This window comes from Callorhinus ursinus, unplaced genomic scaffold (genome assembly GCF_003265705.2).
Source record: "Callorhinus ursinus isolate GAN/ISIS: 27379988/994484 unplaced genomic scaffold, GSC_fseal_2.0 scaffold2, whole genome shotgun sequence".
NCBI lineage: Eukaryota > Metazoa > Chordata > Mammalia > Carnivora > Otariidae > Callorhinus > Callorhinus ursinus.
In genome coordinates, this window is record NW_027397064.1 from 34,154,590 (window position 1) to 34,177,343 (window position 22,754).

Genomic DNA, 22,754 nt, shown 5'->3' on the forward strand with positions numbered 1-22,754 from the left:
AGGCCTCCAGGGCTCACTTCTGTTTTGTGTGGGGCTAGGAGTTTTGTAATTGGATAGGTACCAGGTGAATTTACATTGTTCTGGGTCATCATCCCTTTCAGGAGCTGACAGTCCCAAAATGTGTGTGTGCGTGCGCGTGTGAACTGTTGAATTTATTAAAAAGAAGCCCCAACCTACCCATTGAAGTCCTCTGAGAACGACACGGGGGCTCTCAAATCTGACGTAGCGCTGGGGCAGCTCAAGGTGATGCCTAGCTCAGCTGGGCTTGGCCGCGGGCCCGGAGGCAAGGCTCGGCGGGGCCGGGAAGAACCGAGCCCCAGAACACCGCGGGCACAGACTACCCGGGAGTTAACCCGGGGGTCAAGCCTTGACGGACTAAGAGAGCTTCCGTGGGGCTTCGTGAGACGGAGAGAACAGGAGAGTCACCAGCCCAGGAAACCCTCTAGATTCCTCGACATTCCAGAAGGGTTTGGACCGCCAAATAGACCGACTACCCGCTTCGTCCTCGGTCCCAGTAAGTGCTTGGCACCTTGGGTCCCGCAGAAGGCTTTCTCGCTCTCCCCCGCGCGGTTCTAGACCAGCGCGGGCCCAGGGTCGCTAAAGGCTCCCGGAGCTGCTGGAGCTTCGGCCGCCTGGGACCCGGCTTCCTGGGCCCGCTCGCCCCTGCTACGGGTGGGCGCAAATTTCAGCACGCAGGCTGCCCTGCCTGTAGTTTAAGGCACCCGTGGGGCGCCTGGAATTCCCAGGTATGCTTCTCATTACAAGGGGTTGGGACGCCGCAGAGGTTTTGCTTGCCCGGTGGGTTTTTGTGTAGGGTGGTCCGCTTGTGACCCGGGCCGGGGACCTGCCCATTTCCCGCCGCATCCTTAACCCGCGGACGTGAGGCGACGCGGAAGGGCGGGCTCCCGGACACAGCGGACTGAACCGGCGCCGCAGGTTTCGGTCGCAGCCCACGCGGTGGCGCTGTCGGGAGGGGACGCCTTATCTCCGGTCTGCGACCCGGGCGGTGACCGGGCTCCAAGGCGACGGGGCCGTAAGGATGAGTCGAGGTCGCGGGCTTCTTCGCCGCTACCTTGGGCCCCGGGATTAGAGATGGGACAGACCCGTCCTCCTTGCTCGGTGTTTCCGGACAGAAAACGCTGCGGGTCGGGAGCGGGACTCCGGGCTCAAACCCCGGCCGCCCCGGGGTGGGGGCGGGGAGGCAGCGACAGCTCCTTTGGTGTTTCGTTTTCTGTCCCCCATAGCCTTGTCACTGGTCGTTTAAAGTCGATTTCTATTTTAAAGAACTAGTCTGGCAGGGCAGTCATTCTCTGCCTGCGATGCTGCAGGAGATCCCGCTGTTAAGCTCTAGACTCTGAAAAGGAGTGAAAGGATCCAAGAGCCTGGGGGCGTTGTCATGTGTCCTTGGAGTTGTGCTCGGAGCAGGCCCTCCGCCTTCCTGGGCTTCCCAGCCCGCGGCCGCGGAGGAAGCACTTGCACACCTTCAACCAAAGTCTCCCTTACCTTCAAATCATGTCCCTTCGCTTTCCTTACTCAGGGCAGACACTGCCCACCCCCGACGCCTTCTCCCATCCCCTATATTTGGGACCGCAGTGCACAAAGCTCCCAGTCCTCGACTGAGGCAGGTCCTGGGCCGACCTTCGCGTGTCCCCTCCCGCCCTCTGGGCGTCTGCATTGTCTGTTCCCCTGGTTTCAGACCCTCCGACTTCCCGGGCGCTCAGCTCACTAACACAAGCTAGTTGCCCACCACGCATCTGCAATCAGTCGTCTCCCTGGGACTCATCTCTCTGTCCGGGCCGCAGGGGCTCGTTCATTTGAGGATGGGTGCAGGACCTTCACCACCCCTACCTTAGGCGGCCCGACGGCTTCCTCACCGCTCCGCCCCCGCCCAGGCCCCAGAGCTGCTGGGGGAGCCAGGAGTAATTTATCTTTGCCTGGCGCGGGTTGGGATTTGTCCGGCTCTGATGCCAACGAGGAAGGCGTGCGGATAACGAAGTAAGTGTCCCCCGCCCCCTGCGCTCTGGTCAGTCCCCAGACGCCCCAGAGCAGTCTGGGAAAGGGCTCGAAGCCCACCCTAGTTGATCTGCCTTCTAGGCGCGTGCCCCTCGGGGCGTTCTGGCCCCGGGCCCCAGTCTCCTTGGCACAGGCAGTTTCCAATCCAAGCCTGGGGCAGTTATGAGGTCCGTGAAAATGTTGGTCGCCTAATTCTCCCCGGACAGTCCGCGGCGGAAATTGGCTTCAGAACTGGTGTGGGCTTCGTTTGAGAGAAACGATTCCCTCCCGCCCTCCTCTTGCCCCCAGCAGAGCAAGCCCCGGGTGGGGGGGGGGCGCGGAGAGGGGGAGAGGCAGGCCTGCGTGGGTTCCTAGGAGCCATAGAAGGCTTTCGACGCTGGCAATAACCGTAGAGTTTTTCTTGTGTGTGCGAGAGTGGAGGGAAAACGCGGCATAACTTTCCCGTGTTCTCTAAGAGGCAGCGCACCGCCGGGAGGGCCTCTTTGCCTGGGCGACCAGACTTGAAATCCAGGAAGCCCGGTGATGGATGCTGGGCCCTCAGAGGTGTGGGTGGCCCGGCTGAGGGCCGGCGTTCCACGCCCGGCACCCGGTACCCTACGCCCGGGCAGTCGGGCCTAGGCCATCCTGCGCGGTCATTGGGGAAGGAAGGTTGGCCACAGTCAAGAGCTAGCACAGTAGAAACCTCGGTGTCCAGAGAGAGAAATCAAGAAATGTTGCCATTTAAAAGTGCAGGCCATAAAAGGAGAAGAAAGGCCTGACAAGAGATAGAGAGAAAAGGGAAGAACATGAAAATAAGCAAAAACATGCATATTTAAGCCCAGCGCATAAAGATCCGTTGATTTTTAAAATAACAAATCTCAGTGTGATTATGAAAGACAGGCGACCTTTGACTAAATGACATATGAAAAAAATTGGGTGTGGGGGAGGAGAGGGGAAAATGTCTTAGTAGATTCCCGACAGAAACGTCAGTGAGAAGCAAGTTGGGGGATAAAAACGTCCCCCAATATGAACTTTATGCTTTGAGCACTGGAGCAAACTATCTGTACAAAAATGCGTTTTGGATCAAATTATTAAAAAAAAAACACAAACGTAATTAAAACCAATTCTTTTCTTGAGTGTGATTGTTTTAAAAATGTTTGAAAATAAACCACTTGAGGAATATAAAACGAAACCAAACAAAACTTTTGAATCATAATTTATTTACTGTTTTAAAAACTAGAAAGTCTTAAGCAAAAGATAAAAATGCTATTTAAAATTTCTTATTGTCAAAATTAAACATGGTGAAAATAATTGCTTACTTCAGTTGAATTAAGGTCAACACAAAAATCGTGCAGTAAAAAGCTTATGTAATTTGAAACAGAAAAGGCCTTTATTAGGGACAAAACTCAAGGGGAAAAAAAATAACCCACACCGGGCATATATCACAAAATTTACTAGAATTCTCCTTTTCTAAATCGAAAGAAATTTGTAAAATGTGTTAATAAACATAAATCTGCAAATATTCAAAATACATTTCTTGTAATAACTCATAGTTTCCGATATTTTCTTTTATGCTAAACGCACCTTTATATAGAGTTCTTTAGACCAAAATGATAGTTTTGTTCACTATCAAAAACGGACAAGAAGAAACTCTAATAATGAGAAAATCAATTGATTTAAAAGGGTGCAGAGTCTGAAAAGAAAATAGCCACAATGTACATTTAATTGTACTTAATTGTATACTTTATTTAAATCACCCTTCTCAGGGGTTTAATAATTTAGAATCAATAGTTCCCTTCAAAACATAATAAAATATTTACACTTTATAAAATATTAACCCATTAACAATACCGCTGTGTTGTTTATAAGAGTGTGACTGAAGTCCCATAATCATGCTGTTGACATAAGCATGTGAGGTTAGCGAAGTGATCCTTCGCAAAATGTAAATGAAGATCTTCAGACAGTGGTGTTTATAAAATAGCTCATTAATGACTTAAGATTGAATCGCTCCAACCATTCGCATCATCAGATATAATAATAGTGACGAATCAGACAGGAAAGATCCTGGCTAAACCATTTGCATTTTTTTTTTCCAGAAGTACTGAAGTCCTAATATCACCATTTCTTCTAAGTTCCTGGACACTGATCCGGAGGAGGATTCTGCAGTTCAACACCAAGGTAAGGAAAGAAACAGCGTTATTATCGTTGTTAAGATATTTATAAGAATTGCGCCTCTCCCCATTTTGAAAACGGGCTCAAACTTTGACAGTGGTAGTTGCCTTTTGCAAAACCCCCTTCCCATTCCGACGTGAAAGTACAGATTAAAAAAAAAAAAGTTTGTTGATCAAACTTACAGTTTCTTTGCAGCCAAAAACCTTTTAGCTACCACCACGAGTTGGTTTACTTGAGCCACTTTGTTCTCACAGACTTCGAATTGTTGCATTTTCTCTAACCCGTTCGTTCAGGGAGGTAGGGGAGATGGGGTTTGGGGAATAAAAAAACAAGGAAAGGAAAATGCTGCCTAAAACTCCCAGGGTGGCTCCCCGAAGGTTTACTATCAAGCTTGCTTCCTTTCTCCGCTGGGCTCCGACCGCCTCCCGGGTGGCCACGGGCTGCTTTGGAACTTGGTGGGCGGCGCCTGGGTGCGGGGGTTCTCCGGGATCTGGGCGTTGAGACTTAGGCCGGGGCAGGTTTAGTTTCTGGGACCCTTTCTCTTCCAGAGGCTTCCTTGCCTCCCAGGCCTCTGCTTTTGAGGGGATGACTGCGCGCACGCCGCCCACCGCGTAGGTGCGGCGAGTAGATGGCGGCCTACCTCCGGGTACACTAGACTGAGGCGGCTTCCCGCAGTCTGTGCACCGGCCCGAGATTTCCAGAATTACCCCCGAAGCGCGTTTCCCAAAACCGAATTTAGTTTGGCCCTCTGGCGCCGCCGTACAGCCAATACTTCTTAAGGGGGACCGGCGGCTCAGGCAGCGAGATGGTGGGGAGTTCTCCGGGTCCAGGGGTTTAGGAAGGAGACACAAGGTGCGCGGTAGAGACTGGAGGTACCGCCAGCAGAGGGGCTTCACCGGCCTCAAGGCGGGCGGGGACGCGTCCTCATTTTCCCGCCACAGTTCGGGACCAAGAGTGTAAGCCGGCGCCCCAGGCGACTTGCGGGGGCCGCGGCCCCTACCCACGTGCTTTTCTTTAAGGAGGTCCCGCGCCCAAGCCGGACCTTAGGGACAAAAGCGCGGCCGGAGCTCGGCCTGCTCCGCTAGTGCCTGCGCCACCTTAAATGAGCACCGCGGCTGGAGTAGGGCTGCGGGCGGCTGCGGCCGCGGGAGTCGGCAAAAGTTTGTGGCTCAGTTACACCGTCGCGGGACCTGCTGTGGACGCCCCCGCGCGGCCTCCCCCGGGACGAGGAGACCGGGTCCTCACCGCACACTCTGCCCGTACTCGAAGCCTAGTGCCTGAGCCGCTTGGGGTCCCAGGAGTCCCAGACGCGCAGCTGGAGGACAGGCAGCCCCACCGCCCTCATTGCCTCCGCGTCACGGCCTCCAGGCGGCCCGGGCGGAGCTGCTCGAGATGTCGCCGGTGCTGCGAGCGCTCCAGGGACGTCATCCAGGGATGCCCCCCGCCCTGCGCCCCCCACGCAGCCCCCTCTCCTGTCCCACCCGCAGCCCGGCGGGCAGTGCTGGTACTCCTGCCACTCAGGACACCCGGGCTATTGTTCTGGACCCACGGCCGCGCCGGCTCTGAGAGAGAAGCGGCCTTCCCCGCGCGCGCTGCGGCGCGGCGGGCCCGGACGGCCGGCTCCGCGCGAAGGGGGAGCTCACAGGCATCGGGAAAAGTTGCTCGGAGGGGCGGAGGCGGTGGGTGGTGGGCGGAGGCGGTGGGTGGGGGAGGCGATAGCCCTCCTATCTCCAAAGTCGAAAGTACTCGGCGCAGTTAGCAGAACCGGGAGCCGAGGCAGCCGCGGTTGCCTACTGCGCGTCGGTCTGCGCCTCCGCCGGAAAACGAGGCAACCAGCGCCTGCCTTGTCGCCGCCGCCTCCGCGCCGGGACGAGTGCTCCTCGGGGCCGGGCGAGGCGGCCGCGCCCCGGACCCGCCACGAGGAGGAGGACCATACCCGAGCCTCAGCGCCCGCCTGCACCCGGGCGCACCCACCCGCCGGCCTCGGCCACCGCCTCGCGCGGCACTCGGTTCTCTGCCATCGGTCCTCTGCCTCCCGACGCGCGCGGTCCTCGCCACACCGCTCTGCTACAGCCGACTCTCCCCTTCCTCCTCCACCCTCCTCCCTGCCTCCCACCCGCCTCTCGCCAGTCCCTCTGCCTCCTTCTCAGCCCCGCCGCTGTTTGGGTCGCTGGGCTCACAGCGATTGATTGATTGATGTTTAATTTCCTGCCAGGCGGGGCCCCCCTCCCCCCGCAACCTCCCCAGCCCTCCTCCCCGCCCCCCACTCTCCTCCTTCATTGCGGTGGACCAGTCTGGCTTGGGTTTAGATCTTCCCCCCCCAACCCCCATCCCGAAATAACCCAGAGACTTCCCCTACCCCCACCCCAAATTATTATTTTGAAGGCGCTAGATCTGGGGACGGAAAGGGGGAGGGGGAGAAATCGGAAACCGAGGACAACCCAAAAGGACTCACTTTGCCTGATGACTCAACGCAACTAATAATCATCTCCCTCTCAGTGTATCTCTCTCTGCGGCTTGTCAGTGAGTCCGGCTCCGGCTGCTGGCGGCGGCGGCCGAGAGGGGAGAGGCTGGAGGTGACAGCTTGGGCGGCCGCCGCGTTTCCTCCCGCGCGCGGTCCCGGGTCCCAGTGCCTTCTCGGCTCTCGGTGACACCGGCCCTAAGGCTCCGGCCGCGCCTCCTCGCGAACTAGCAGACCTGCGAAGCGGCAGCACCGGCCCGCCTCCGCCTCCTCCCAGTCCTCAGCCCTTTCTCTCCAGAACGGGTCTCCTTCCCGAAGGTGTGAAAAGGCTTTTTCAGCCTTCTTCTCTCTTTTCCCCTCCTCCGCCGTCTCCTCCCCCGCTCGCTCGGGTGCCCCTTTGGAGGAACCCTCCTTTCCCTCTCCTCCTCCTCCTCCCCCTACCCCCCCCATCATCATCATCATAACAACCATCTCTGCACTAGAAGACACCCTGACCCAGGACCTTAAACGTTAGGACCTGGGAAAGAGGAAAAGGGGAAGGAGTAAAGAGGAAAGAAGCCTAGGAGAACACTGCAAGGCAAAGCACCAGAAACTTTCCACCCTGGATTCTCTACTTTTGCTCCATGGACAGAGCCTCAGCCAGCCAAGTTACAGACAGACCGTGAGCAGTAAGTACTCAGGGCGAGGACTCCCACTCCAAGCTTGGGAGTTCGGGGAAGCCCCGGGTCCGGCTAAGGTCCCTCCCGGCAGCTGTCGCTCTCTCGGACAGCGCTGCCGAGGGAGTGCGGGCGGAATGTTCGCCCGCAGCCCTCCCGCTCGGTCTGCGCATCTCTCTCATCTCTCCTCTCACCTCCCCTCTGCCACCCCCACCTTGTCTCCTTGACACGCGGCTTCTCCCACGGCGAGAGCGCCCGCGAGGATTCCTAGCGCACTTTGCTGTGCCGGGTTCCTGCTTCTCGGGGATGTCAGTGACAATGTGAGTGCCGTTTCATCAGGTGTTTCCTCCTCTTCCGCCGTCCCCCAAATATCCCGGGCTGCCGAGATCTGCGGGTTCCTTGAGGAGCACGCTGCCAGCCAAGAGACCCAGAGGAAAACTTTTTGGAAAAAATTTTTAAATTGGGGTTGATGAAGTCTGCTCCTTAACCTAATAATTTAAGTGCTTTTTGCTTTTGTGTTTTATGCCGAAGAGCTTTTAAAAAATCACTTAGGATCGGAAGAACATAAGAACGTTCCAAAATAATAACGATTGTAGCCCCCGCCATTGTGATGAAGGTTATTCTGGAGAGTATTCTGATGAATACCTCGAAATGTTTTTGGATGCTCATGAGTTGGTTTTGTGCAAAGTGTGTTTGTGTCTCAAGACTTGCTCGGTAAAGGTAAAAAGCGGGGATTCAAGGAGTCCTTATGCCAGGCCTTTGGCTCCTGCCCCGCCATTCACAGCACATTCATCATGTGGTTAATTCGGTTTCTTATGGACTTGTGTACATCCCCACCCCTTCTTCGAGTGGGTGAGATGGCTTTTTATGACGTTCACTTCTTCCGCAACCCTGACCCCCACACGGCGAGGCTGTCTCATCCGAGAACGGCTTATGCCAACCCTGCCCCAATGAATGGGCCACTTCTGGGCGCCCCTGGGCGCTGGCCTGGTGATCGTCACCGAGAGCTAACTCCTGGAGAGCGACTGGGCAGTGTCGCCGCACCTCGAGCTTCCTTTGGGCCGCCCAGTGTAAGGTGGGGACCCGCTTCCCGGCTCGGGCCCCTCAGGCAGCGTGGGAGGAAGTTTGTGTGGCTGTGGTGCAGCGCTCTGCCACTGGCCTGAACGTCTATCACGTGTGTGAGCGGTTTTCCCTCTTTTTTTTCCCTCCCCCTTCCCTCCCCCCGCCCCCTCCCTAGGTCCCTGCGCGTTTTATTGCGACCTGCCGGTGGGAACTTTGTCTCCGAGTCGGAGCAGCATGGAGCGGCGGAGCGAGAGCCCGTGTCTGCGGGACAGCCCCGACCGGCGGAGCGGCAGCCCCGACGTCAAGGGGCCTCCCCCGGTGAAGGTGGCCCGGCTGGAGCAGAACGGCAGCCCCATGGGAGCCCGCGGGAGGCCCAACGGCGCCGTGGCCAAGGCCGTGGGAGGTAACAGCCCGGAGCGGGGAGGCGCGCGCAGCCCCGCGGCCCCGCGGTAATGGCCCGGGTGTCAGGGTTCAGGTTGATTAGGCGCTGTCGCGGTGTAGGATTACAGGAAGTGAATTCCAGGTTGCCAAATAATGCCCCCGTCGCCTCTCATCTGCAACTGGTAGCTTCATCTAGAGTTAAAACAAGAAAGTGGTTTACCCAGAGGGTGGCATTTTTTGGGCACTTTGCCACTGTGTGCTGAGGTGTTGGCAGGTTTATGTCACAGCCAGCTAACTGTTTCTAGATTTTCCTAGAGAGCTTTTTAGTGATTTAACTCTTGTGCTTTGCCTCAGAGTGTCTGCTGTAGAGATGAAGTTTAGGTGCGATCGCTTTTGTGGACTAGTTTTTAATGCTCAGGAGCAAGAGTGTTGGTGTTAGTTTGTAGGTAGGACAGTGCTTCGAGATAGATTAGTAACAACTGGGAATATTTCCTGCCACATTTCAAGTAGGAAATAAAGAATCATTATGAATCTGTCAGGCCCTTAGAGGCTTTAAGGTCACCGTTTCTATAAAGTTTAAGGTCATATGCATTTGTAACTTTGTTATGAATCCTAGCACAACAGGTAAAAATAGCAAAGTAGTCTTAATGGCTACATGCTGTTTACCTTTCCAAGAATTTAATACTATTTAAAGAAAAGCTTTTGTAGATTTTACTACTTAAACACCACTTTCTTTTAAAGTGATTAGGAAAAAATTTTTAGAAAATAAAGATACATAAGAAATGTAAACATTATTAAAATATTTTGAGACTTACACCATTTGCTTAGTTGTTTTCTGCATATAAAATGCACAATTCAACCTGGCAGGCAGTTTTTTTGTGTTTGAGATCAATCATTAGTTTAAATCTTTTTTTGCTTCTAGAGGTTTTTTTCCCCTAATATTTTCAGCAGTAGCTTATTTAATATAATTCTTTATATTCCTGCCTGAAATGATGCAAAACCGTGGCAAAACTTAATGATAAGCTCCAACCCCATGTTCTAAATAGCCATAGTATGTATTTCAAAGTAAAGACTTAAGAATAAATGTCCATGCCTTTTTAAAGAGTTAAAATGGACTTTTTATAAAATAACACGTTTCTATTTTTACTTGGTTTGCTATTATTATTTCTTCATGGTATACATTCAGAATGGTTTGCCGTAGTTCCTTATATTAATCATCTCCCTGGAGAAGCATTCATTCTCACCATTTCTAAAGCTTTAAAAAATTATTTGGCTATACATTATGGCTTGCGTGCCTTTTATTTTACGGACTTAAAGATATACTTTAATGAAGCAAAAGAAAACTTGATAGTTCTGTGACCCACTTTTTTAAAAGTGGTGTTTGTTTATGTGTTATCTTGAGACTAGAACAATAACTTAAGACTTCTTGTAACATCTTTAGTATATGCATATAAGAAAGAAAAATATATAGCGAATATGATAAAAGCAAGTGTAAGATGATATAAGTGCTGATACTATTTGATTGAAAAACTGGGAAATCCCTTGGAGGAGATGTGTTCTCGAAGTGGCCTTATGCACATAGAAAAAAACTTGGACTAGAAATTTTGGTTTCTTTCTGAAGACCTACTAAAAAATTCACTAGATTGAAAGAAGTCTATCTAAACATTTTAGAACGTAATTGTTACCAATTGTGATTCCTTAAAATAAGGTTGTTTTTTTTTTTTCCTATAGCATATCAATTTCGTTGACCAGGGATACCTTTTGTGTAAAATAGTGGTTACGTTTCTTATTTTCTGAGATTATGATTTACATTTGACCACTTATTACAAATTTGATATAAAGCAAAATTAAGTCTTCAGGAGGAATAATGGGTTTGTTTCAACAAGCTGCTTTAGTCATTTTTTTCTGAGCTTTAATTTAGTAATAGCAAAGGTCTTATTAGTTGCTTTCCAAACTGAAAATAGATGTCATTAGTTTGTCTCAATAGATATTACATATAATACTTAATAGTAAAGTGGTTAAAAGAATTCACATATGGCAGGTTTTAAAAAATTTTTTTAAAGAAAGATTTTGCTCTATATAGCATAAGAGATTATTTGGAAAGATTTTAATTTAGAAAACTTTAAAATATAACAACTCCTAAAATTTTGACAGTGTAAAGTTTTTCATTGAATGTTAATATTAGTTTTGGGGTTTAAGTTTGTATAATTTCCTAATGTACATTGAGATGGTGATAATTTCATTTCTTTGTAACTTTTAATCATGTGTATAGATTGGAGAAAAGCAAAACCTTTTAAAAAATACACATTTTAAATTTTAAAAGAATGTTTAAAATACATTTCTAGTTAGCAGTTCTTTGTAATTGAAAGGTTTTTTGGGACATAGAATAAATATAAAATAGATTATATTTCTCTTACCCTACCTTCCTTTGTTTAAGTTTTCTTTATGAAACAATATAATAAGCTAGACAACTACAAAATTCTTATAACTATCATTTATTGCCATTTTCAGATATATTGTAATCCTGTCAGTGTTGTAAAGATGGTTATAATAATTAATGTTTTAAAAATAGAGCTCAAAATTTGGGAGGATGTATTTGTTAATCTTTAGTGATTCTCTTTCTTAAAAGCTTTGCCCCTAAAAATAGGGGAGATCATTAAGTTAATTGGTTGCCCAATAACATGGCAGTTTATCTTACTATTTTTGATAAACAGTGAGGTGAATAAATTTTTCTGAATGCATTGGTTGCAATAGTGAATTCTGTTGCCATGATTCCACATTTTTAGAGAGAGACAGTTTGGTATATTTTTTGAGAACGTGTTTGTTAAAAAAAAAGAGAAATTATTTTAGTGTCTGGATTTAACTAGTTGAGGTGGTAGATACACTATCACAGTCTTCAAGGTTGCGTTTTAATAGGGGACTTAAAAGTTAGTGTGTTGTTTACAATGTGGTTAGCTTTAGAAGACTATTAGAAAGTAGTCAGTTTTGCTTTGCCTTACAACACTTTCTGGGATGTTTTTGTTCTTATCTAAGTAGTGTGTTTTAAACCATGTATGTAATAAAATAAGCGTTCAGATGTGTATGACAGTCAGCTTTTATAGAAGGTCCCCAGGAAAAAAAAAGGCTAATATCTCTTTAAAAAACATATGAAGGCTGGGAGAGAGTTTAGAGCAAGCAAGAGCACCGTGGTGTTGACAGCTTTATATCCCTGCTGGGTAACATTCACTTACTAGAATTGGCCTCCCCTCTCAGCTAGTAATTCACTCCATAAGGATTTTGAAAAAGGATGATTAATGGTGGGGAAATTTATATTTGTGAAATTGTTGATTAAAACTTACAGATCTATTTGAAGATTTAGAAAAAGAAGATTATTAAGGATGACGAAAATAAGAATCAGATGATCCTTTTTGCCACCATTAACATAAGTACCTAAAATGTTCTGCTGTGTGTAATGCTTCAGCCACGAAACATACAGCATAAAATGAAAGTGATGCCAATCAAGTTTCCAGAGGAAGCAAGGCATTCTGCTTTCCTCCTGGACTGCTGAAAGGCGCTGGCCAGTTGTGCTTTAATAGCAATAAATTATTGTGCTTCATTCATTGTTAACACAAGTATTTTCATTTTTAAATGTTTGGCTTAAAGAAGAACTTTCAGACAGCTTTATTTAAACTGAATGAACAGCGCTGTAGTATACCAGATGGTGTATTTGCTGATAGGAGGCATTAAACATCAGAAATCTTTTTGATATTTTTCATTTTTCTATGAATTTTGATAATTTTTTGGTGTTAAATGTTCTAGATTTTAGGGGAATGAACACTGGGAATATCTTTTAGGGTTATTTGCTGTTTTTGAAAAAAGTTTGCTTTTTTTTTTGAAAAAGAATTTTCTAAAATAATGATTTAATTTTGTTGAGAAATTGCTTGTTAAAGTTATCTTATAAACTAGTTGACCCAAAGTCGGCCTATTCTTCTTGCTAATAGGCAGCCCTTTGAAGAACATAACTGTCTTGTTACAAGGGGGAAAAAATCATTATGCAATACACACTGATGTATTCAAATAGGGAAGCAAATGTGATCACGATTGTTGGGCAGGGCCTCATTTAGAGCTGAACATTGTCTGCAACAACAGTTAGTTTAATTGTCTACATGTGGAACATTTCCTTTTAGGTTAAAAGAAATGCAGTTCAGGTCAGGTGCAGTCACCATATTAGCAGTTGTAGGGAGACATTTTACTTTTTGAAAGGAGTGCAGATATGAAAGAATATAGATATTGACATATTAAAATGTATAAAATACTTGGAAATTTAGAAACATATTGTCAACCTGGGTAAAATGTCAAAAACTCATTAAATTCATTTTAGCCAAGGATGAACCCCATTATGCTTGTAGGGAGGCTTCAATATTATTATTTCAAAAGAGAAAAGATTGTATTTCCCTTTTACATTCAACTTTTTTTTTTTTTTAAGGGTTTAAGATCTTTTAATAGAATGAACTTAGGCTTTGGGGTCATCCAACAATCTAGCATGTCCTCTGTAGTTTTGCTGAGGTAGAAAAATAGCCCTTCTCTAAAGTGTTTTTAGTCCTTGGCCTGTTATTAAAATAAAGATATACTTGGTTAAAAAAATATATGCAATGGAACATACACATTAAACAGAACATAGGGTATCCGCCCCTCAAAGTCCTGAGCATAATTTGATGTTTCAAGTAATTTTGGAAGCCTTGTATTCCATCAACAGAAACCCACTGACCATTATATATTCAAGATCATCTGCAATGAAATGTGTGTGTATGTGTATGTGTGTTGGAACTACATAGATGTCCCTTAAGGCATCTATTTTTTAACCCCTCTAGAAAATAAGCAATATAATTCTTTCCCAGGGGGTTGTGACTAGTAGAATCAGTCTGTACATCTTAGATATCTTGTATATATGTTATTATATTTATGTATATATAAACAGACTTATTGTCATTTATTAAAGATCTAGGAATGTGAATTTGCATTATTTTAAGAATGTGGAAATCAGTTTTATTCCAGGCAAGACAGGGTAGTTATTTGGTATGTCTGGCAAGGTATAGCTGGTAAGCAGTCAAGTTTGATGGTTCTACTTTAATAGTTTAAAACCTTTATTTTTCTTTTTTAAAAAGAATTCAGTGTAGAGACTCTATATGCATATGTAAAAAAGACAATAACAGGGCTAGGTGAATTCCAAATTGTATATTTTCTTAGGTCTTTTTAGAGTATTTAGGTTTCTGTTGAGATAAAAATGACCCATTTCTTCACCATTAAAAAAGTTTCTTATAACTAATAATCTCACATTAGGTGCATAAAATATGTTCATAATTTGTCTTATTTCAGAAAGCCAAACTTTATCCTACATAGCATGTAAATTAACAAAAAGTCCTTTATATTTTATCTAATAAGTAGGCTTTTTAAAAAATAAACTTATGTAACTAATGTGTGGTAACAGTACTTTTTGCTCTCATCCTTATATGAATGCTGAGGTACAATGGCATTTTGGAACATATTTAAAGATGGAGCATTTGACAAAAGTTGTATGTGTAACAGTTTGTCAGTGAAAAGTGACAAGTGGTAAATGACAAATGAAATGTTGGCATCATCACTCTTTATTTTGATAAAAATGTCTCAATTTGCAGTGATATAATACTGTTTCATATTATTTCATGAGTTGTGTGAGATGCATAAGGGGAATTTAGATTTTGTGAACGGAAAATTAGCAGCCCAAACTCTTTTCAGAAGCTTTGGCAGCACGGTCCCTGTCCCCCCCCCCCCCTCCCCAAGAATAAAAACAGCAGTGAAATATTGGATCTAACCCATACATTTTAACTCATTATTTTGAAAGAAAGAAAGAAAGAAAGAAAGAAAGAAAGAAAGAAAGAAAGAAAGTGAAAATGGTTTCAAGTAGAAGACCTTTATGTTTAGCTCGAAAAATGGAGAGAGTTTGCCTTTTAGCTTCCATTCTTTTCTTTATAGTGATTTTAAAATGAGTGATTTCCCTCTGCTGACTTTGATTATATGGGGCCTGTCTCACTTCCAATCACCACTGCTCTCTAGCATTAATTTAGGGTGCCAGTAAAGAGAGTTGTGAATTCCTTTTATTTTAAAGTGCAATAGAGGTTTGAAAATGTCTATGTGTTAAAAATGGATTTTTATATACAAAGGATTCATCATCCTCCTACTTACGGGTAATGTGATAGATATTTCAGAGTCCAAGTAGACGGCCCTGAGTGGAATTGAGGTATGAGTTAAAACAAAAGCCAGTTGAGTACTTACAGATTTCCAAAAAAGCACAGACGCAGCCTCTATAGTGTGTTCTTTTCCATTTTCTGAAGTCACATTGGTTCCCTTATTATCAGTGATCAGCCAAACATTTATTTTCTTCTTTTACATGAAACGAGCCCTACAAGCACCTCATGCTACACAGCACTTATGTAAAAGTGTTCCATGCAGGAGTTTTCAAAAGCATGGAACTCTATGTAATTTTTTTTTGTTTTCAGTTAGCAGAATTGTTTTGCTGCTTAATAGCAAGTGATTTTGAAATTGTGGCAAAATCAGTATAATGAAGTGAAAGGCTACATCAGAAATGGTCTTCTACAACTTGTATCTTTTCTTCCCATTTGCAGTTTTACTTATTACAGATTTTTTAAGAACTAGGTAAAAATGACTTAATATGGAATAAATGTGCTTTAGATATATCATTATGGCAATGGGGTTTATGGGATGTATTTTTTCCATTTTTCATTGATGTGTGTACCTTTAAAACTTTAAAAATAAACTAGTGACTATTATAGTTACTAGTTTGGCAAATGCTTAAAATGAAGAAAAGACTATTAATAGAAATTTTAAGAATTTGAACCTTGCAATAAAGTTATCATCAAATTATGGCAGCTGTATCGTAGTAGTAAGAATGTTCTTTATTTGTGGTTATGACACATTAGGACAGTAAAACTCTGGGGGGAGTAGATTTGCATTTTAGTTGCTCACGATAGAAGGCAAATTTGGATCTTTCCTTAACTAGTTGTCTTATCATTGGAATGGAGTTCTGTCTTAGCACAGTGGGTTATTAAATGATAGCATTTAACATAACAACAGAGATTAAAAAGTTCAGGGGAAACACTGCCAGCTACCACTTATAAAAAAAGTATGCATTTCACACCACAGTAACTGTTTGGTGCCCACTGATGGTTGTACAGTTACTGAAATGTGCCCAGCAGCTCAGTGACTTTATTTGTTGAAGACTTGCACAGATATGGAAAAAAAATTAATAGAGACTCTAGTTAGAGCAAATGTTTTCCAAAGCACTAAGATCTGACAGAGGTGATTTGCATTTTTCATAGAGACAATTTTAATTTCATCCTGTTCAGCAGAGATATCTTTCTCTTTCTTTAAAACAATTTTTTTTACTTGTTTTTTTATTTGGCTGGAAAGCAAGTGTATCAGTTCTTTTATAACTGAATATGATTGATTTTTAAATTTCTTGATTATTCCCTATATTAAAATTGCATATTTTTATTGTATTTGTTCCAGTTCTTTGTATGTATAAGGAAAGACAAAATTGATAGCTTATTAGGAAAAAGCACTCATATCAAAACTCTTTAAAATGGCAGTGTTTTCAAAACATTATATTTTTTTGGTTAACAGAACAAGAACTTTCTTTTATCATAATCCAAAGATGCTAACAGAGCAGCATGATAAATGTCTCTTTAAGTATCGTAGTAAAAGAAAATGACTTGCCTTCTGAGGCAGTGGAGAGTTTATGTTGTTTTGGACCTATTTCCCAAGCAGTGATCGAAAACAGATTACAATAACAATTATACAGTCAGAAGATGCAATATCCATTTCTGCTTTAATTGAGTGAAAGAATAATAAAAACATCATTAAGAAAAATGAGGTGGACCTGTCACACAATGTACAAATTTTTAGTCTTGGAGAGGATGCAGAATAACTGAAATGCTTTTCACTTACTTTGTTGCACTTATTAGCTAAAATCAGTTTTGGGAGAGACCATTTGGTTCTTGATCCTCCCTGGGAAGTTGGGAGAGGAGCCCCTGGGAGGTGGTTGCTCAAGGGACAATTAAAGTGCTCATTGATTTTTGTCTTCATATGATGTTTGAGAAAGGAAATCAAATTTTCTTCATTCTACCTGAGGTATAACTACCTTTTTTTTTTTTTTTTTTGTTTTAACCTGTGTAATGGAAGACGAAAGTAATGAATATTTCTCTTACTACAAACTTTCCCTAGTAAAGGTTAGGTGTGATCCCTGGGCCTGCTGTTCTTTCTCCTCTGGACGTTATAACCAGGCTGAAGGGGAGAGAGGGAGTTGAAGGTGAATCATGAGTGCCCTTATTTCTCCTCAGAACACACGGGGTTGGGGGGACGCTGAGTTTTCGTGTGTGCACATCACTGACATTCACTCAGGTCATAGAGACTGTCACTTGAGATGCATAGGCTCTGGCCTCCATTGGAAGCCATTGGAGCCATTATTAAATCCATAATCCTTCGCATTGCTGAGCCTCCAGGCCTCATTCCCCAGAGTGGAGCTTTCAGCAACTTGGAGTGAGCTGACTGGCAGCAGCCAAAATCAGTGGCTAGTTTTCTTTCACTCTGAGCTATATTTCTTACTCTATTCATAGAAACTGTGAGCTCCTGGCAACTTTGATGATGACAGTGGAGTTAGCCAGACAGTGGAGTTAACCCCTGCTCATTGTGGGGATCCTAAAGCCACAAATAATGTTGGCCATCAGAACATTTGGAGCCCAAAGTTGGACTCTGTTGACAGAGTTAGAGGAGAATATCTCTTTAATCTGTAGCTAAGAATTTTCTTGGGTTCAATATTTAAAAATCTTCCTGAGGATGGTAAAGTGAAAGGAATAAGATAGGCAGTAAACCCTTACTGGCCTAGGTCTCCTAATCCCAGAACTGTCCCAAGCATAATCCTCCTTAGAGTGGAATTTATATCAAACAGCTCAAAAGGCTTTTCTTTTTTTTTTTAAATCAGTTCAGAGAGTCTACTTAATAGCACCTTCATTAAAATACTTTTGTCAGCAAAGGGTTTTTCAGTTTTAACATTTACATAACCTAACAGTGGTGACGAATGCCATGAGCTTTAAGGGTCTATTAGTGGTTCCGTTTTTTCTGGACTTTATAATTTAAACCTAAACATTAATTCTGGGTGGAACTTGGCATAATGTCTTTTTGCCTTGGAGGGAATTTTTGTTGTACAATTAAAAAAAGTTTTTTTTTTCGTACAGTCACCTTCTCCATGTCTCCCCTTCCCCAAGTAAATAGCAGTTAAATAGTCAAGGTCTTAAAAGGGCTTATTTAAATTAAGAAAAAAAAAGGATTGATTATTTTAGGTAAATTTAACAATTTTCCATTAGTTCACATTGTAAACTAGTGCTTTTGATATTAACAAGACCTGTGAGGCTGATAATGCAATGAAAATATTTTTCTTCTCTCTCTCATGTATGAAACTCATGTGGTAAAATTTTAAAGAAAATCAAATTTGATGACCCATGAGACTTACAAATCAGTGTCTTACCTTCTTTATTAGAAGGTGAGAGACAAAAAATTCTTTATTTTATGTCACCTGAAATTATAACCTTGACCAGAGGGAAAGAAGTTGGAATCTCACTTTTAAATAATAAAGTGACAGAATATCCCAGTAGTATTTTGGAAAATTAAAAATGATCTTTTGTGTATGTTAATACCATGTTGGAGTTGAAATATTATATAGGGATCTGATTACAAGATAACGGTGAAATTAAAAACAAGTGAGGAAACCAACCCTGCAATGACAGACTGTCACCCCTCTGAGAACTAGAGGGCGTTCCGAATGCTAGTGAAGATGCGTGCCGAAGGCTAGTGAAGATGCGTGCCAGGAGAAAAGAGCCCGTGGGGTAGAGTGGGGCTAAGCCAGGGTACTCCTGAAGCTTTGTGCAGCGTTCAGCTTCTGAGGCTCCGTTCAGACAAGATTTTGTGCCGTAGATGTGGCAGGTGTAGTATTAGAAGACTAACACCTTTTATTATTGAGGGGGTATAAGAGGAACACTATTCTCTGAAAGTAAGTTAAACACATTTAAGACCCAAGTAAAGGTACTTTGCAAGAGTAACTAAGGTGATCCTGATTTTTTTTTTTCCTTCCTAAATGAATCTCCAGGTAACATTCAGCAAAACTCACTCTATTTACAGTCCTGTTCATATAGTAAGTTTGAGCCTTAAGCACATTTTTAAAGCTAACTTATAAACCCCCCCCAAACTAGAGCTTACCATTGAAGGCCTGCCATTGCTGTCACAAATGGCCATTAGTTCCCAGGAGACTTTGAGGAGAATAAGAGCCATAGGAAAATGCCATGACTTTGGTAAGAAACATTTTGTTGCATTTGTATTTTTTTGCCACCATGGTGAAACCTTGGGCGGAGGGGGGAGGCGACCTGCGTGTTCAGGATTGATACTGCAAGCTCTCCCATGGAAATGTATAGAATTCCAATTAGCACAGGGTCAGAGTATAAATGTACCTCTTTTCACACTGTTCCAAGTGGTTAGTGGAAAACAAGCTGCAAAGTAATTCCCTTGGCCCCCCAATAAAGAGATTTATAGCAAAATAATTCTCAGCCCCATAATGGGACTGTTGTCGGTTTGTGTTTGATATTTATAAAACTGAAATACAGTCCATGTACCCAAACTAAACATTTATTGTAAACAAGTTAACTGCCAAGAGCTTATATTCTGTCAAACATAATTATATTGAAGATTGATGTATAGCTTGAAAGCAAGTTTGAGGGAGACAGTTCTCTTTACCCAAGGACAGCCTCTGAGGTGCAGCCCTCTTCTCCCTTTGACATAACTCACGAAATCGTCTTTCGTGCCGCCAGCCTCTCAGATATACAGTAAACACAGGCTTGCTCTTTGAAAACATCACTTTTGTGAACCCTACTTCTGTTAACAAAATAAAGAGATGCGTTTATGTTCATGGAAACTGTGAGGTACAGTTTCTTTCATCGTCTTTATGTAGACGCAGGCAGCAGTGGTGCGAAGAGGAAGGGGCCGCTCTCACCACGATGGGCAAGGCACCGTGGCCACACTGGAGCTCACCCACACATCTAACCCTCAGTTCGCCCCAAAAGGAACCACTTTCTCCTTGAATGTGGAGTTTGAAAAAGAGCCTTAGGCTTGTCTTTTCTGTTATTTTGTGTTGAGCTTGTGAGATTAGATCTGTTTTGAAACTGGCCCTTTGTGGGTGAAACTACATCAATATGCTTGATTTTGTGGCTCAGAAGTTAGAGAGTTAAAGAAATTAGGAATCTAGGGAATCTAGAAGTGGAATCTTTGAGATTGAGATGTTCCATATCTGGGATCATCCCAGATTTAAAAAGGTGCTGTATTCTTCCAGGGCCTTTTGTTTTAATGAAGGTAGAAACTTGTATTATCTTTCCAATTAAGATTTATCCTTCCCCCCCCCCCCCCCCCGGGAGACAAATAAATTTCTTTAGGCTTTTCAAAGATAGTTAAAAGCGGGATGACATTCCTCCTGTGGCTGGATAGTATCCTTTGGATAACATTAAGGATGAAAATAAGATTTTCAGTGGATTTATATGCTGTAGCTTAAGTGATCTCTTTAGTTTTTTTTAATATTAAATTTAATATTCTCTCTTGGAAATTATATACATTACAAAGGGGATGTATTAGAATCATAAAGTGAAAATATGAGTTTTCTCTGTTCTCTTTTTCTTATTTAAGTAATTGCTGTAAATTGCACAGGTACATATATACTTAAAATATCTTTTCTGGCAAGTATTCCATCATTGGGGACCTGAGTTTCCCCAGTCTGAAGGCTGGGTTTTATTAACTTCATCTCAGTCACAATAATAATATCCTATGTATTGCAATTGAGAGATCTCGGTGTACCCTTAGGGAACTGCAGAATACACACTATGATTTTGACTTTCTTGCTCTCTCCTTGTTCTTTTCTTTTTCTTCTAGTGTCAGCCCTTTCAAGGGCTTGCTTTCTCTTACCTATCGGTGGAGGCATTTGTTGGGTACGAGAATGAGAGTGGCTTGTAGTCCTGATGGCTGCTTGTCTAAGCTTGGCTTTGTGAAATCTGCATTCACTTCACAGTGATGATTTTTACACATCTATTAGACATCCCTACCTGTTTTGCTGTTTTGAGAGTAGGATTTCCTTTTGTAAGGAGAAAGCCTTTTATTTTTTACTCTAAAAACTTCACCTTTTCAGGTTTTTATTTGATAAAAATCTCTCCACTCTAGTATGATTTCCTTTGGGGCTTTGCACCAGTGTTTGATCTCAATTTTTAATAATTTTGGTGAGTTAAACTCCCCAAAGAAAACATGCTTGTGCTGTGAAATATTCCCACTAGAAATCTGGGTAGTCTTGTCTTATTGAGAGCCCAGTGCTTGATTCCTTTATTAATTTCTTGCTAGTGAACCTCAGTACAGTTAACCTTTCCTTAACACTACACTGGAGAAATCAATCAAGGATTTTTTATTTTAATTGTTAAATTAGACAGAATCACATTTAGGCAAAGCTCAAAACTGGATATGATAAAGCAAATGTTAATATAAAGACAATTTTTATTGACTCTTTTTCTGACTTTTGGGACTCTAAGTTGCAACTAGCTTTTCCAGAGAGGATAATGAGAATGAGGGGAGCGGCACATACATCTACACTTAAATACGATCTGAAAAATTATCTTCTCAGAGACCGCTAAAATAAAATTTTACATAACGAAGGACAGAAATCTTACCATTAATGAATTATGGTGTAGTTATTTTAACAAGCCATTGAGTCTCAAGACTTCCTATATGCATTGATAACCCACTGTGAAAAGAACCGCAAACATTTAGTTTTGAACTAAGGGATACTTCATGTTTGAACTCCTCTGTGATAATTGAACTTACATATTCTACTTTTTTCTTAAAATTTTTTTTTTTTTTAAATTTCAGGGTCAGTAAACATTTTTGTCTGATTTAGGAAAGATGTAGATGTTGCAGTCTTCCAGTACGGGCACTATAGGACTGCAGACCAGACCCCTAGGGCTCCAGGATGTATATGGTCACAGAGCATAGTACTGCTAGCCACTTGCTTGAGTCTTAACACCAATAGACTGCGATGCCTTCCTGGTGATAAACCAACAATTTCTGTCCACAGTGGTCGCACGCGGCCCTGTGGTCTGGCGGACGTTCCCCGGAGAGCATGGAGCAAGCCCCCAGGTCCACTTGTGTGGATTGTTTCTTAGAAAGCTCTTCTTGTATGCTGATGCTGAATGCAATGCAGTGGGCTATGGTGATGTGACAAGTTCAGCTGGGAAGTAACGGCAAAAAGCCAGAACTGACATCGCCTCTTCATGGTGGTTCTGAATGTCTGGCTAGAATTAGCATTTTGTTGAACTGCACCAACATTTATTTTGGACTTGCTGTAAGTCAGGCTCAGGGCTGTAGCGGTGAGTGAGGGAGTGAGGAAGACTTAGACCTAAGTCCAGCCCATGTTGGAGAAGGAAAAGGCAGGCCTCTCATTCACTCTCACTGGACATTCCTGACATCAGGGGATTTAGTTCCTTGGGTCAGGCTTGCTATGGCCCAGTTCCCAGGTGTAGCTCAGGCTTTTTTGTTTAGATAAGTAGCCACACTGTGCCTTCTGTGTGCCTATGAAGTCCTGTTTTGCAGACGGCCTGGCCAACTTGATCCTGCTACCACGTTTCTATAAATGAGGAGTATTGAGAGACGTGGAGTTTATCCTGCAGCCTTCAGATCTGGCTTCAGGTTGAATCGTGATCTCTCAGTCTGGGGACAGGCCTGGAAGACCAGAACCCATCTCCTCTCCCTACCACTTGAAGCTCAGTTTGAGCCTTTAGGGTGTTAAGTAAGAGAGGACTAGAGTTCGTGCATCTGCCCCACCCCTGGCCTATTTTTGTTCTTATCTTCCAAAGTTAAGATCTGCCTCAGGGGCTGCAAGGTAGTGTCTGGTTTTACTAGACAGGATTCTGAGAGTAAAG

At 43.8% G+C, this 22,754-nt stretch overlaps 1 protein-coding gene across 8 annotated transcripts in view; it reads left to right on the top strand.

The window, feature by feature from the left end:
* Positions 1-22,754, top strand: part of SATB2 (SATB homeobox 2) — a 252,709-nt gene that overhangs the window by 60,809 nt on the left and 169,146 nt on the right. For 3 of the 8 annotated variants that reach the window (XM_073880632.1, XM_073880639.1, XM_073880612.1), the window contains exon 2: positions 4,089-4,170. Coding sequence is in view for 3 of the 8 variants with exons in the window: in XM_073880605.1 (XP_073736706.1) it covers positions 8,578-8,746 (169 nt within the window). In the remaining 5 variants the exon portion in view is untranslated. Of the gene's footprint in view, positions 1-50; positions 65-380; positions 515-4,088; positions 4,171-6,625; positions 7,294-8,518; positions 8,747-22,754 lie in introns of those variants that run through there. The other 5 variants (XM_073880604.1, XM_073880605.1, XM_073880626.1 and 2 more) reach the window with 5 other exon arrangements.